The sequence below is a fragment of the Salvia splendens genome, chromosome 13 (assembly GCF_004379255.2).
Source record: "Salvia splendens isolate huo1 chromosome 13, SspV2, whole genome shotgun sequence".
Taxonomy (NCBI): Eukaryota; Viridiplantae; Streptophyta; class Magnoliopsida; order Lamiales; family Lamiaceae; genus Salvia; species Salvia splendens.
In genome coordinates, this window is record NC_056044.1 from 18,161,254 (window position 1) to 18,178,042 (window position 16,789).

Below are 16,789 nucleotides of genomic sequence, written 5' to 3' on the forward strand. Positions count from 1 at the left end.
ATGAATAAATGAAGTATTACAAATCATGAAAATTGCACTTTTTGCTGATAATACAAGGCACAACTAGGGTTGTCAACTAATCCAAGCCCCTTGACCTAGCGGTAAAGGGCGCTTAGATACCGTTCCTCTTAGGGGTGACAGTTTACTAACCATTACCCATGTTTGGGCTCGGCCAAGGCTCATGCCTAAAGCAAGTTGTCTCATAAAAATAGGGATACTTTCTTTTTCTGTCCATCCCACAAAAATGGTAAATTTCTTTTATAGAAAGTTTTTCCTAACTCATTATCCATATATATCAAATTATTTACAACTTATAATACAAAAGCCATCTCAAATGTCCCTATTTTAATGGGACAGAGGGAGTATTAGATTTTTTAGTAAATATTATAATTGAAAATAGTGATAATTATCCGAGTTAAGTTATTAATTGGTTTAATGGTTTTGATTTCGTTGCATTGGTCAGGTTCTAGAAAATCTGCAAGGAAAAAAAGCAGCAGATGTCCTGTTGGGTTGGCCTAATTGACAAAAGCTAACATAACAGGAAACACACCAAACACTTTCTATTGCCCAGTTTATAGCATGACAACAGAAATATATTTGGGGTTTTTGTGAATGTACACTGACAAGTACAACTACCTGATAGAAATTGCAGTAAACTACGGTTACATTGTGTCCTCTGTTTTTAACCCGCTATAAGATCTGGCGTCTGGAGACAACCAATGAGATACCTGCGCACCACGACATGAAGCTTCTTCGTTTTAGCTCCAATCTTTCTTTGCAGAGCGACCAGCCCTGTAAACATACGTGAGCTTCTGAAATCTTTCGGTCACGATCACAATGCCAGGATTATTTGAGGCAATCATGAACAAGGTTAATCGAGAAACTTAATCCTAGATGGTGATTATCATATGATAATTAGTCATGGCAACCAAATGGCACCTTTATGTATCCAATTCTTTGATTGTTTACTCCCTGTAAGTTTTGATCAAATAATTTCATCATTATACCTTCAACTAAAGGGTTTTCAGTCCATACCTTCCACTTAAGAGTCAAACTGAGACCCAAAAGTGAGAGCATGGCATTCAAGATTCCTCAAATTCAACTGCATCAGCAAAAGATTTAATTTAGTAACAACAGCCTACTGAAATATACCTGACTTTATAGGTATAAAGATTAAGATAATGAGCCCAAACTTCCTAAATAACATTTTCCAGAACTTACCATCACAGCTGTTCCTGTTTCAGCAAATTTAGGAATGCAAACAAGTCTTACCACTTGCCCATCAGATCCTGCAGTTTAAGCAAGCCCCAATTATATTTCTACGTTCTATAGTAAAATAACAGAATTAGTTGAAACGAAAATTACCCTTGATCACACTAGTGTCGAATTTTTCTTGATTCCCGACAAAGTAGACATGAGGACACATCTCGATGAAAAATGGATCTCTATCAGTAAAAGGATAACACCCTGAAGCAAGAAGAATGGTGCTTAATTGGTCAAGCTGCATAAACATATGTGCTTGTAGGATAAAATTACAATACTCAGTTAACTAGCTAATGTTAAATCTCTGAAATATGACATATCCTTATGCCAAAACATTATTAATCGGTCAATGGTATAAGGAAAATCACAGAATAAACATCGGACATTGAAAAAGTTAAAAAAAAATTGCATGAAGCAGCCTTAACCTAGAGTATTTGGGGCTGTTGGTGCAATGTGTCTCCATCTTAATGTCCTTTCAAGGAACTCAAGTTTACACGTCGCATCAGAATATTTAGCAAGATCGTCAATGTTCTGACCCGATGTCCCAAGAAACCTGAAGAATTTTCAAGACTATGAATTTATCTACTTGTGGTGAAAACTTGGTCCAAATGGTATTATTACCTACCTCACATCATCTAGCTCGAAGGAATGAGGGTTAGTGCAGGATCTGAAAGTGTTAAACGCTGCCGACCCAGGAAAAAGGCATCGGTGCAAAGGCTTACAATAGAATGAGATAAATGAGATAAAAACATAACAGTTAATAATAGAAGTCTACATAAATGAATCCGATCCAACAAAACGAGTAAAAATTCAGTGGTCTAGCCACACCACGTTGCATGATGACATTGTGTGTCCCACTAATTAAAATTTGACATGTGGAAGTAGTAGAAATATAGAGATTTGAACTATATAAGGTATTCAGTTATTACGAATGGAATAAAATCTTGAAATTTGGAAACTTTCCAATTTACTCTATGAACGAATACATGCACACATATATATAATAACATCTTTCATATGTTATTTTCAATATCTATTCACATTATTCTAGGTGATTGATTTACGACTAAAGTCCAAATTTGGTCCCTTACATTTGTCGTAAAAACTTTTTGGTTCTAAACACTAAATCTCTATTCACATTATTCTAAGTGTATTACCTTTTAGTCACTATACATTAAATCTCTATATTTTTACTACTTCCACTAGTCAAAAAACATTAAGAGGAACACACCGTGTCACCATGTCACATTGTGTGTCTAGACCACTGAATTTTTACTCCAACAAAACGTGATTAGCTTAACATATACCTGCTGAGGCAATGCAAAATTTGCTGGGTCAGCTTCTCCCGGCATTATATCCACAGGTATACCTGCAGCAATCTGCATGTGGCATGAGATATTAAAAATTGTAGCTAGGAAGAATTTGTGTACAATGAGAAGTATAGACAGTTACCTGACTCATTAGTATATCAAGCTCTTTTATGGGCTCTGACAGTTTTGACTGATCCTTAGAACCCAAGTTCTACCAAGCAAAATATTTAGAAAAGTAAAATAGTAAACTTCAAAGTTCAAACGATAAATAATTGAGACAATGACATTTCGAAAAGATCATTATGAGCATCGCGATCACCTGACCGTTAAGGAGCCCCCGACCAATTTCAACAGAATTACCAGCAATAACAACTTGAACAATCTGAGCTGCCATTCCTTGTTCCTGATACAAAGGTAAATAGCAGACTTGTGAAGAATCAGACAGACTACCATTCAGTTAAGCATTCCCAGGTAGGTGATACAGAGAAAATAAGAAGTATGCTACCTTTTCGTCTCCTAGATGTCCAGTTATATGATCTACAAAGAGCTGAAAATGGAGAGGATTTGCCGAGGTACTCCCAACACTTAAACCCGATACAAAGACAACAAATTTATCTTCACCTGTTCCATTTAATTATACATAAGTAAGATGCATGGACTGATCCACAGATAATACAATTTATGTTTCCAGTAAAGAGCAATATCTATCATTCAAATATCATGTAGGCATAAAAGAATAAGGTATGAGTTTATCTTTAATACATAAAACAGACTATCTATGCAGCTTAGACAAATATGATTGTCATGGTTCATAGTACAATGGAAATGGTGTGGCTCCTACCAGAGTTAAGTGGACGATCTATCTGGTGCGGAAGGCCAGCTTCTAATAAATCTTCAACCTCAAAATCTCCAGCTCCAGTCTCTTTTCCATGCAGTGCAACCACTATCCCTATGTAATTATCACAAAAAACAAAGATTTAACATTTTTTACAAACAACACACTCACGAGTATGCTACCCTACCGCATACTTGGGAATTCAAGGCCAGCTATTCTCACCTGTTACATATATAGAAGGCAAAAGAAGGGCCCCACGAAGTTTAACTCTTCCACTCTCATCTTCAAGAACAAGATAGTCGTCCGAGTGCAAAAAATTGCAGGGTTGTACAAGTGGGCTCGCTGACCTCTGTGTATCATACAGTTAAAGAAAAAAAATCAACATGTAGAATAAGGAATGCTATACGCAATACACAATCAATCGGTAATGACCCCAGCACCTCCTTTGAATACTCATCAAGTACGGAAGGTTTTAGCTTCATGTGCTTATAAAGAGTTCCAACAATAACGCACTCCTTTCCTTGCTCCAGTCCAAGCACAGTACAACCTGCAGCAGATAAAAGGGAGGCACATTCAGTCCATGAAAGCTCAACATTTAGCCTAACGCTACTGAATATAAAGGTGTTTTAACATATCCGCTCAATTTCAAGATAAGTACAACGTTATACATATTCTAGTTTAAACTGAAATTACAATTTATACTACAATCTCAAGGCAAATCAATTAGCTGACTAAAATAAAGCCGAAACTGCAAAGCTCCATAGAGCCAAAACTCAAGAAAAAATGAAAGCATTGTTGATGCTAAACAGAGCAATAAATCGCTTCTACAAAGCATTTCAATTTCACCTGTTTCATGAAAAAGGCCAAATTTTAGAAAAAAAAGGAAGCAAATTTGCAGAGAATAAGAGCTGAAAATCAACAAAATCAGGAACTTTACTCGAAGAATCAGAGAATAATCATACTTGGCAAATGGGGTTTCCAGGTGGGTAAAAGGGAGTAAAGCATAGTTCTCATAAGATGAAGCCTTGCAAAGTAAATTTGACTGTACTGCTGCCCTTTGTAAGTCTCCTTTGCTATCAGAAAAGTCTCATCCTGCAATTAATGAAAACTCACCAAATTAAAACCCCCAAATTGTAATCTAAACGGTGAGAATGAACATAACATCATTAATTTCATGGACACGGACTGAATTGAGGCAGTTTGAAGGAAGAAAACTGTTAAAAACTAAAACGAAGAAGAGAAAGAAGGGATTTTTGTTCTCGGATTTACCAGAGATTGGTATGTCGCTTGCTTCCTCTGCAGCAATCCATTTTCGGAGTCCACTTCCATGGCGGGAAAATAGTGAAAAGAACCTAGAATATAAGGGGAGAGGTTTTATGATTATTCGAGAAAAGTTCTTGATTGAAATGGGCCTTCCAGTAAAGTTATGGGCCTTCGAGTAAAGTTCCAGATTGAAATGGGCCTTCTATTTCACATAAGCAGAAAAAGGCCCATTTTAAACAAAAAGCAATCTAATTGGCAGAAAAATATGATAAACCAAATTAGGAACTTTACTCGAAGAATCAGAAAATCCCTGAAATAGCCCGAATTATCCACAACACGAATAGGGTTAGTATTTAAAATTTGAGTCTGCTGGGCTGGGCCTGCAATACTAATATGGGGTGGACCCATAGAGGGGCATAGATGCAACTACTCTCATTCTTCCGCATTATTTAGAAGTAGACTAAGTCATAGTATTCATTATAAGAAATATTATTAATTCTAAAATATGCTTTAATATTTATTGAAATGCGTTTATATGTTTTATTTTAATTTTACAAATCTTAAATTATAGTGTTTTTTTGACATGTAAATATTCCTCATAACATATTCTCATATTTTACATCATTTGATAACTTGATTAAAATTACTCTAGTTAATGTCTTATTATACTTAATTGTAGGAGTATTTGAGTTTATGTTTGTTATATAATTAACATCTTTAATTTTTATAAATGTTAATTTATTAAAATATAAAACACTTAAACCAATTAGTTCGTTGGGCTACCACGAAACTTGACAGTTCAATATTAGGGTTGTAAATTTCTAATGCGATAAAATTTCAACCCAATTAGCTTATACCCAATTAACTCGCAACTCGAATAGGTGATGTGAATCACATTTGCATGATCTTTTCCCTTGATTGTATGCAATTTTAAGTACGTAGTATTTTATAGTCTAATGTCGTTGTAAATTTGATCCTAAATAGTAATTGACCTATCAAGTTGTTTTTGAAATGCTCTTGTAAGATCGACCATTGTCTTAATCTTAAAAAATGCTTTGTGTGGGTACTTTACACGCCTCAATCAAAGTTCGATAAAAAAAAAGTTATATCTGTTGTACAAAAGTTGACACTCTAGGACTTTGTACGGTACAATAGGCATCAAAATTCACCCGGAAGGGGTCCACTTCGGCGGCTCCAAAAAATAGAACCTTTTAGCACGCTCAATAGTACTGACCATAGAGCCATATCCAATCGGGTAAAAACAAGCCAAACACAGTTTTTTCAGCATGATTCCTTTTCCCCTTCAGTTATGTGATTGATTGAAAATGCGCCACACAAATTAATCTCACCATTGATTTTTGTTTTCATTATTTTTAAACTTTACAGTATGATATGTAGGAGAAAGGTAAGATATCTTCAATATCATTATTAAAATATATTTATATCATTTTTTAGAATTCGGAGCATTGAATCAACATCAACAATTGTATATATCTTTTTAAACCACCCCGTTGTCGGATTATGGATATGTTATGTCATTGGTCAAACAAATGTTATGTTTACATTTTCAAGTCTACATTTTAAAAGCAGACAATTCAGTAGGACCTACATTCATTATGCAGGACTTTTCAAACAACGAAGTTGTATGGAATTTACACGATTTCTTTAGTTGATCATAATTTTGATGTTTCTCACATTATTAATCTAAAATAAGAACAAGTCCAACTCCAGTTTTACGATAGTGAAAATGGTATCTCCTCTATGAAAAAAATAAGACCAAAATTTTGGTTTGGGATTATAATGTGCCATTATAAATATTTAAATAAAATTATAATGTGTACGGTTTTTATTATTGTTATAATAAATTAATTTACACTTCCAGGAAGGCACTTCGAATATTTATAAGTATTACGTAATTAATCAATTAAGAGCATAAATGATGAATGTGTCGGTTAAATTTTTTAAGTTAAAAACTTAAAAGAAATTAAAGTCTCTTGAGGAACATTATAAAATAAAATTAAACCATTCTCTATCCAATAATGACATAACGTTCTTAACGGAAATAATTAAATTGAAACAGTCAACTATCTTATTTGTATTTAATGTACATAATAACGTTTATTAAATTTTCAGTATTTATTTCACAATTTTAACCCTTATTTTAAAATTATTTCACATACTTTGGAGGTCCAATGTTTCTATGACTTGTCATTTGACATTATGTAGGGAAAAAATTATTATAAGAACCTTGCTCTTGATGCCTCGGTTAGTTATCCAGCAAGGAATGAGAAGAAGAGGAGACGGAGGAAGAAAACAAGAGGTTACGAAGAGAAGAAACGTTTAAGGACAATAGGGAAGAGAGATCGATCTTTCATTTTATGTTGATAATAATAATAATAATATGATGATGCACAAACTCATAATTATATGTAAAGCATTTAATATTAATATCCTAACCACAGTACTCATCGAATACACGTGTAGTAGTATTAAATAGAATAATGTGGTTTGGTATTTTAATAATGACTTTTGAGAGTTTTATATTTTTTCCCCAATTTTTGAGATTGCCTTGAAATTTTTTTTCTTTTTGTAACGGTGGATGTTTCTCTAAATATGACATAGAATAGAATTGTAGGTCGATTAGGTTTCTCCACTAATTAAAATGATGCCTCATGCTTCATTTTTTCCCTATAAATATGACATTAGATGATTTGATCTATCCACACATACCTACTTACCTTATACAGCTTAAGCTTCATCTTTTTGTTCTTCCCACAAGTAGCAAGGTTGATACCATGGAACCATTCCACACCGTGCTCGATGATCTACAACTAACGAAAACTAATTCGATTATCAAAGTCCGTTGTATCTATGTCTATGAAGTTGCCGCTCCTAGAGACAAAACCAATTTCGTGAGTTTAGAATGAGTGCTTCACGATCGAATGGTACGTTGTTTTGTGCGTTTTAGATATGTTTTTGCAAGTTATATGAAACCATTACCTATGGACTTTTTTGTGTTGAGGGCATAAGGATTCAAGCAACTATTCCACGAATTCTACACGCAAGGTTTGGTGCACTAATTAGGGAAGGGGGTATATTTCGTATACGCAATTTTCTCGTGAGGCAAAATCGGCCTCGCAATCCAGTTACAAATCATGCATACCACATTAAGATGATTTCAAGCACACAAATGATTGCAGTTAATGAGCCTCAATTTCCAAAAATGCTTTTAAATTTGAAGAGATTACGCAGATTGGTAATGTATGTGATGAACCACTTTTTGGTAAGTTTAGCATCTTTAACTTTACTTTACACTTTTTTTTGTCCACGATTCTTACCTTCATATTTTTTGCAGATATCATTGGTGTGGTTGTCGACACTGGAAAAATTGTTACGCATTCTACATCTAGACTCATCGAAATCCGGCTATCAAATTCCGAGTAAGTGTTGAAAATTGTCTCGCTTTGTTATTTTTATAACGTATTTGAATCCCTTTTTCCACAGCCATAACATGCTTTTTTGCACATTGTGGGGAGATGTTGTTGATTCCATTATGCCATTATGAATATTCTAATAAAATTTGATAATTTGAAAAGTTTTTAGAGAAATAACATAAATAGTATTCAAATGTCAACCTTACGTCAGGTTTATTGAGAGGTTTTTTTTCTATTTCAAAAACTCTGTGAATTCCTAGCCATTTCTTCTTCCCACACATTTATGCCATTATTTTTCTATATTCCCATATAAATTCTGGTATAGCTGAAGATAATGAGTATGGATGGGCGCTTGCAAAACTCTTGCTTAGGCATAATATGCAAATTCTTGAGCTACTATTATTGTGGAATATCAATTACAACATGTAATCTGGCGGGGAGACGACTTGCAAGGATGGGTTCGAAATGTTCATCGGCATTAACATGTCAGACAATGGAAGAAATAGACTAGAGTTCATCGACAGAAATAGACTAGGCATATTCGTGTATTTTCATTGTATTGTTATACTTGTATTACATGTTTACAACCTCTTATTTATAGAAGAAACAAGTATTTACAGGAAGGTTTTTTGAACTATTCTCAGTTAAAATATCGATCTAATTTTGAATTTATTATTTTCCTTCCCTCCGTGATTTGTTTCATATTTTGGCAAATTCATGACAGAAATTGCGGTTGAGTAGCATATTAATAGTATTATAAATTGCGAGGAAAAAAGGGGAATTAATAGTATGAAATCATGGTTAACTCAATTTAGGTAAATTAATTATGTAGATGCTTATATTATTAACATATTTGACTAATACTACAATTTACTATTAATTACATTTACAAAATACCTAAAATGGAATATAATAATAGTATGAAATTAAGATTAACTCAATTGTGTTGTTTTAGAAACTGTACAATTTGTGTACTCTTTTCTTTCGTCTCTCCTTACTTTTTACATGTTCTTTATTTTTGTTGTGTATTTAATTAAAAACAAAATAAAATTTTTTATAAGTTATAAAAATTTAAAGTCTTAGTTGTGCCGTTTAACAATACTATGGTTTTTTCTATTTTAATTAAATCATTTTTATTAGCATTGGTTTCTTTTCCTCTACTTTTAAGTTAATCATTTTTCATATAAGTTACTATTACATACTCCCTCCGTCTCATAATAGATGACACACTTTGGGATTTAAAAAGGGAGTTTTGAGAAAATTAACAAGAATGCCATTGTAATTATATTTAAATATATATAATAACTTTTGATGTATTAAATGTATGCATTATTATCTTAGCTTAGAGCTAAAAGGCTCCAATTGAAAATAAATGTGAAACGCATTATTATTTCACGTATTAGAGCTAAAAGGCTCCAATTGAATATGAATATAGAAGGCCAATAGTTACATGAATATAGAAAGCTAAAAGGCTCCAATTGAAAATGAAAACGTATACATTATTGTTTGAGGAATTAGAGCTAAAACTTTTCATTTGCACCCATGGCCAATCAAAACTGATTTGGCTCTATATAAATAAATGGAAAACCCCCAAGAACAAGCACAAGTGCATAAACAAAAAAGATAAATGGCGAAAATCTTAAGTGAGCAGCGGCAGCCGGAAACAACCATGTTCACTCATCCCTCGACCGCCGGCGTCATTCCGAAGATAATTGAGATCGATTTGTTTTCTTTCATTTGTAAAGGCTTCTCTATTTTTGACTTAGCTTCAAAATATACATCGACTGTATGTATTTTTAGCATTTTTCAAAGATAAATGGAGAGAGAGACAGATAATTAGAACTCGTGATTGATAGTATTTGATTTAATTTATTTACGTTTAGTTAATTTAAATTAACTAACATTCATCTATATTTTAATTCAGTCTAGCCGATTAATAATAAATTATTATTATGCATATTTCAATAAAATTAGAAGTTGGAAATATTTTTTTGTTTTTATGATAATTAGGCGAAGAGGAAGTGAGAAAGTTTATGAAAATTAATACTAATACATATCTCCATATAATTGAGATGAAGGCAACGGTTTAGATCCAGGGTTCAATATTTAGCGTTTAGGGTTTATGATTAATGGTTTAGGGTTCAAGTGTATTGAGCCATTCTAAATGATATCAAATCTAGAAGATAATAGGGTTTAGGGTTTAGTATTTATGGTTTAGAGTTCAGAGTTTAGTATTTATGGTTTAGGATTCAAATATATCGAGCGAGCCACTCATATTGATCCAAAACTCTCTTTTATATATGTATAGATTTGCATAATTTTTTAAAAAAAAAAGAATGTCTTCATGTTTTTTTTAATTAAAATTGCACTTTCTTGATATGAGCATATAATCAGATTTGCAGCCAAGATTCAGGTAAAAAAACCTCTACTATCAGTAAGGATTGTCAAGTAGGCCGACCCAGTGTAAGATATCGAATACAGATCTAAAACCCTCAAAATAGAATAAGTGATCAACAAAGTAAAATTGAACTGGGCGGATGGAGAATTTTATAGATATTTGGTTCATTTGTTGGTCATGATGAGTATATTTTAAAGGTAAGGGTTTATGATTTAGGTTTCAAGGTTTGGGTTTTTAGTGTATAGGGTCACTATATTGCAATGAAATGAAGCTCGGCTAGGAAGTATCTCACCAGTGCAATCTTAAATTATTGCAACGTAAACTTGCTCCTGTAGTTATAACTCAACGGTTAATTCATATTTTCACGGAATTAAAATGCTTTTTTAATTTTAAGTCTGATATTTAAATGTCAACACAAATATCTGTTGAAATTTTAATGTGATTGTATTGACATTTTTAAGAAAAGTTAGCATTTAAACGCACTCTTGTGGCCAGGTAGGGTTATTGTGATTGAAAAAGTATAATCAAAAGTAAGAGAATGTCGAATATTCTTTTGTTTATCATTTCTCAAATTTTATTTCGCATAATGAAATAAATATGAAGAAATTAATATGACTTGTGCATCGCACGGCGTGATACTAGTTTTAATAAAAACCAACGAGGTTTACTAAGAAAGTAATAATACTGCATGAATACAAGGAGTTAAAATTGAATAAGCCCCTACAAAATGGAACAATCCTTTTTGGAGGATATTTAATTGAAGCAATAATATTATTCAACGGAATGAAATTACCTAGAATATACGTTGTTTCAATAGTTGACCGAGTATAACTTTATTCGTTGACTCACTCTATAATAAGACCAAACCAACATCATCAATCTCTATATAAATACTATAGTTCTGTGTATACACCAAGCATTGAAAAATAAAAAAAATGGATGAGTTCTTGAAGAAGAGACTGATAACATTCTTGACAATATTATGTTTGATTGCTTGTTGCGGTAGCGTTCCGAAAGTTGAGGCGAGAGTTAGACGCTACAAATGGGAGGTGAAGTACGAGATGAAGTCCCCCGATTGTTACAAGAAACTCGCAATCACTATCAACGGTAGATCTCCTGGCCCGAGCATCGTGGCTCGGGTAGGAGATACAATCATTGTTGAGCTCAAAAACAGTTTGTTCACTGAAAATGTGGCAATCCATTGGCATGGGATTAGACAGGTTAAGCTTTAGTTTTGTTTTATTTTATCAAGCATATATCTCCAGTCTCCGCAACAACCTTTTTTATTTTTTTTTAACATTGGTTGTATCATTTGGGTTTGGTATGTTACAGATTGGTACACCTTGGATGGATGGAACAGAAGGGGTGACACAGTGCCCAATTCTGCCTGCTGATACGTTTGTCTACAAGTTTGTAGTGGACAGGGTGAGCTCCAATTTCTTCCTACAAAAGCATATACTCCTATTTATTCTTCAGAATATAAAATTATACTCGCTATGTCCACCAATACACGTTTCATTTTGTCATTTTCATCTATATACCAATAAATATCTCTTTTTTTTTTTACTATTTTGGTAATTTATCTCATTCACATTTTATTATAAACTGGTAATATATAAAAGTGGGATCCATCTTCCACTAATCTTTTTTCACCCACTTTCTACCACATTTTTTAAAATGCGCGTCATATTAAATGTGGACTTGTAATCGTGGACGGAAGGAGTACAGTATACAAGATTTATAGAACATGATTTATAATCTTCATGTGGTGTAAAATATCTACGTTTGTTTGGAATTCAATATTAATTGAGGCCTTATCTCTATAGGGGAATATAAACTAAACGAATAAATTAAGCAATAACTTAATGCCTAACTTATGATAGCTGTGTGTAAGGTCAAGTTTATTCAAACCATTTAATAACTATCTAGATAGTCAAATCATCCAAAAAAGAAAGATTGTACAAAAACATAGTATAATAATGTAAATTGTAAACTGCAATAAAAAAGCAATATACTATTAATCAGTTAATGAAGGTATATAACAAATGACATGAATATATTTGGTTTTGGGATATATTTGCAGCCAGGAACATATTTGTACCATGCACATTATGGTATGCAAAGAGAAGATGGTCTATATGGGTCACTTCGAGTATTGCTTAATGAAGGAGAATCAGAGCCATTCCAATACGACTATGATAGGAGTATCATCCTCAACGATTGGTATCACAATAGCAGCAAACAACAATCTTTTGGTCTCTCATCAATTCCTTTTGTCTGGGTTGGAGAGCCTCAGGTACCATTCCTTTTAATTTATTTATGACTTTTTATAAACAATTGATATACTAATCACTTAATCAAAGTGGCAAATTACTTTAACAAACTCTAATATCTATATATTTTTCCCAGTCGATCTTGATTCAAGGGAGAGGAAAATTCGATTGTAGCACACCGGGCACGCCAACAGCACTATGCAATGCTTCCCATCCCGAGTGTGCACCTTACGCTATTACAGTTGTACCCGGAAAGACCTACCGCCTCCGGATCGGCAGCTTGACGGCTCTCTCCGCGCTTAGCTTCGAAATCGAAGGCCACAACATGACCGTCGTGGAAGCCGATGGCCACTACGTGGAGCCATTCACCGTCAAAAACCTCTTCATTTACTCAGGGGAGACCTACTCTGTCTTGGTCACTGCCGACCAGGATCCTTCTAGAAACTACTGGATGAGCGCCAAGATCGTCAGCCGAAACAGCAACACCACCAACGGCCTCGCCATCCTAAACTACTATCCCAACCACCCGCGGAGGGACCCGCCCACCACCCCACCCGCTGGGCCCCACTGGGACGACAGACGTCCCAGACTGGCCCAGAGCGGCGCCATCAGGGCGCGGCGCGGGTTCATCCACCCGCCGCCTCAAATATCCGACCGCACCATCGTGATGCTGAACACGCAGAACAACGTGGGCGGGTACCGGCGGTGGTCCATCAACAATGTGTCCTTCAACATGCCCCACACTCCTTACCTCATCGCCTACAAGCACAACCTGCTCGACGCCTTCGACCAGCGCCCGTTGTCCGACGGCCACGACTTCACCACGTACAACATCTCTGCGGTCCAAACGAACCCCAACGCCACCACAAGCAACGCGGCATATAGATTGAAGTTCAACACGACGGTGGACGTCATTCTGCAGAACGCCAACACAATGAACCCGGATAACAGCGAGACGCACCCGTGGCATCTGCACGGGCATGATTTCTGGGTGTTGGGATATGGTGTGGGGAAGTTTGATGCGACTAAGGATGCTGGGAGTTTCAATCTGGTGGACCCCATCATGAAAAACACGGTGGCCGTGCATCCGTTCGGGTGGACGGCGTTGAGGTTCCGAGCGGATAACCCTGGTGTGTGGGCATTCCACTGTCATATAGAGTCACATTTCTTCATGGGTATGGGAGTGGTTTTTGAAGAAGGGGTTGAGAGAGTGGGTGAATTGCCATCTTCTATTATGGGATGTGGTCATGCTAAAGGTTTTTACAAACCATAAAAATAAGTTATGTAGATATAGGTTAGTTTATCACCGATTCATTATTTTTTTCATGCTTCAATTGGTATTGTAAACTAGTACTCTCTCCGTCCGCTATTAGATGTCCCACTTTGGCTCGACGTGAATTTTAAGAAATATATTGAAAACTAGGTTGAAAAAGTTACGACGGATTTGACTATTACCGATGGAATGCCACTAGTCCGCAACTAAATACTCCCTTCGTTCCCTCATAGTTGAGGCAAAAATTTTAAGCACGAAGTTTTAAAAAGGAATGTTGAATGTGTTAAATAAATACTCCCTCCGTCCCCCATTTGGAGTCGTTGTTTGACTCGGCACGGGTTTTAAGGAAGTGTTTGAATGGTTGGTGTAGTAAATGGAGGTAGGTAGTGGAATGTGGGACCACTTTGACTTTTGGTGTAATAAATGTAATTGAATCAAATTCAATGTTTAATTTTAATTTAATGTTTCAATTTAAACAATGCAATTAAATTAAATTTTCAATTTAATTGTGTAGTCATTAACTAAATTCATTAACAATGTGGGACCTCAATTGAAACCATGTTTACTGCCTTACACAAAATTGAATGAAAAAAAAGTGCAAGTTGCACTATAAATGCAAAATTAAAGCTGCAATTGTGTATAGATATGGCACGTTTCCTATTTCAGTCTCCTGCCAAAAATTGAGAGGGAATGCCAATTTAATTTAGTGGAGGGAATTCTTACAAGTAAGGAGGGAAAATGTACAAGGACATTCAAATTGTTCACCACTCCTATAAATACATTCACTTTTACTCTTCATTTACTTCCACCAACCAAAACAAAAAAAAAAAGGAAAATCTATTGGTTTTGTAGTATACCCTCAGAAAATTTTCATCACTGGGTAATGGAGAATGAGGTGGTCCAAGTGTTGGACCCTGATCAGGAGCAGCAGGGGCAGTGGCAGGGGCAGTCCGGATGGCATCGGCCTACATTAGCCTTGACTAGCCAACAAAAAAACCTCATTGCACAGTTTCTTCTACAGCGAAGTAGTGCTGGAGTGCTGCCAAGAGGTTCTTGTGCAGAGGCTGCCAATAAATTCAACATCCACAAAAGGACAGCAGAGAGAATATGGCACATCAGTAAGCAGCAGATGGACAGAGGGGAACCTGTCATGATGCAAGGCAAAGTAAAAGGTTATCAACACAAAGACAAACTCATGTTAGATGAAGACAAGTTTAGAAACCTGTCCATGCTTGAGAGATCAACCATAAGGAAGGTTGCTTCTAAGATGGAAGTAAGCAAGACAACAATTGGTAGATTTCTTAAGAGGAATCAATTGAAACCTCATACAAGTGCTATCAAGCCTACACTTACTGAAACCAACAAAATTGCAAGGATAAAATGGTGTCTTTCTCATATTCAGCCAACACTCGCTGAAGGTAAACTTCTTTACCATTCAATGCACAACATTGTCCATATTGACGAGAAATGGTTCTACATGACAAAGACATCAGATAGATACTACCTGTTGCCGGATGAAGATGTGCCATACAGGTCCTGTAAGTCCAAGAGATTCATCACTAAAGTGATGTTCATGGCTGCTGTGAGTAGGCCACTATGTGGGCCTGATGGAGACATCATATTCGATGGTAAAATAGGGTTATTTCCATTCACAGAACAGATACCAGCCCAAAGAAGTTCAAAGAACAGGCCAAAAGGGACAATGGAGACAAAGCCAATTCAGTCAATTACCAAGGAAGTCATGACAGCTTGTCTCATAAACCAGGTATGCCACTTTTTATGCCAATAAAGCTATCAGACATCATATTCATGTCATCACATAGTCACATACACAGTTTGTTGCCAGATTATACCATCAATCAAAGCCAAATGGCCAGCCAATGCAAGCAAGAAGATTTTCATACAGCAAGATAATGCCAAACCTCACCTTAGAGCAGCTGATCATCAATTTGAGGCACTTGCAAGTACTGATGGATTTGAATTCCATCTAATTAGCCAACCACCCAACTCCCCAGACACAAATGTGTTAGACCTCGGGTATTTCAGGGCAATACAGTCACTACAAGATGACAAGATGGCCACAAGTGTTGATGATTTGCTTAGGAATGTGTTTAACTCATTTGAAGAACTCTCACCACAGACCCTGAATAGAGTTTTCATCACTTTGCAAAGCTGTTTGACAGCAATATTACAAGTGCATGGGAAGAATGATTATAAGATCCCTCATATGAACAAGAACAGGTTGGAAAGAACAGAGGGGTTGCCTTTACAACTTCAGGTTGAAGAAGGATTGGTGAGAGAGAGCTTGGAGTATCTAAAGCTGCCTGAAAACAACACTGGGGACTCATATGACATAGGGCGGCTTAACCATGCTTTAGGGTACTAGACATAAGTTTAGGGACTGGAGTTTACAGTATAAGCACCAACATATGTTGGTGTTTAAGATGTAAACTCTATTTTTTGTGAATAGACTGCATTTTTTGTTAATGCCATCAGAGAAGTGTCATCACATGGCATCAGCCTCCAAACCCTTCATAGGGGGTGGCTTACTAAGCTAAATAGGCTGCATTTTGTATAAACATCATCAATGTACAAACTACAAACTAATCAGTGCATATTTTTGGTATTATCACTTCTAATCAGCCTCCAAACCCTTCATAGGGGGTGGCTCTTTTTCATTTCCCTCAGAAAAACTTCATCACAGGGCATAAGGCAGTCAACACAAGGCCTAGGAGCAACA

The 16,789-nt window shown here is 35.5% G+C and overlaps 3 protein-coding genes across 4 annotated transcripts; 2 read left to right on the forward strand and 1 right to left on the reverse strand.

Moving 5' to 3' along the window:
* Positions 1–535: 535 nt before the first annotated feature.
* LOC121759968 (DNA polymerase delta small subunit-like) lies at positions 536–4,737 on the reverse strand. 2 transcript variants are annotated; one of them, XM_042155554.1, is made up of 15 exons: positions 4,678–4,737; positions 4,371–4,500; positions 3,849–3,955; positions 3,631–3,757; positions 3,415–3,522; positions 3,079–3,194; positions 2,893–2,976; positions 2,716–2,784; positions 2,571–2,642; positions 1,889–1,980; positions 1,689–1,816; positions 1,366–1,467; positions 1,222–1,289; positions 1,036–1,102; positions 536–792 (listed from the first exon to the last, which is right to left on the reverse strand). In XM_042155554.1, exons 1-14 carry the CDS (start codon positions 4,735–4,737, stop codon positions 1,043–1,045), a joined length of 1,323 nt encoding a protein of 440 aa, XP_042011488.1. In that variant the 3' UTR covers positions 536–792; positions 1,036–1,042. The 2 variants fall into 2 exon arrangements, with proteins under 2 accessions (XP_042011488.1, XP_042011489.1); XM_042155555.1 differs by having other exon boundaries at positions 1,008–1,102.
* A 6,679-nt stretch (positions 4,738–11,416) lies between these two features.
* LOC121760264 (L-ascorbate oxidase) lies at positions 11,417–14,212 on the forward strand. Its single transcript, XM_042155911.1, has 4 exons — positions 11,417–11,723; positions 11,836–11,928; positions 12,587–12,799; positions 12,913–14,212. Exons 1-4 carry the CDS (start codon positions 11,439–11,441, stop codon positions 14,047–14,049), a joined length of 1,728 nt encoding a protein of 575 aa, XP_042011845.1. The 5' UTR covers positions 11,417–11,438; the 3' UTR covers positions 14,050–14,212.
* Positions 14,213–14,932: 720 nt separating this feature from the next.
* Positions 14,933–16,435, forward strand: LOC121760632. The gene is made up of 2 exons (XM_042156273.1): positions 14,933–15,814; positions 15,896–16,435. The coding sequence occupies exons 1-2, from the start codon at positions 14,933–14,935 to the stop codon at positions 16,433–16,435; spliced, it is 1,422 nt and encodes a 473-aa protein (XP_042012207.1).
* Positions 16,436–16,789: the final 354 nt, after the last annotated feature.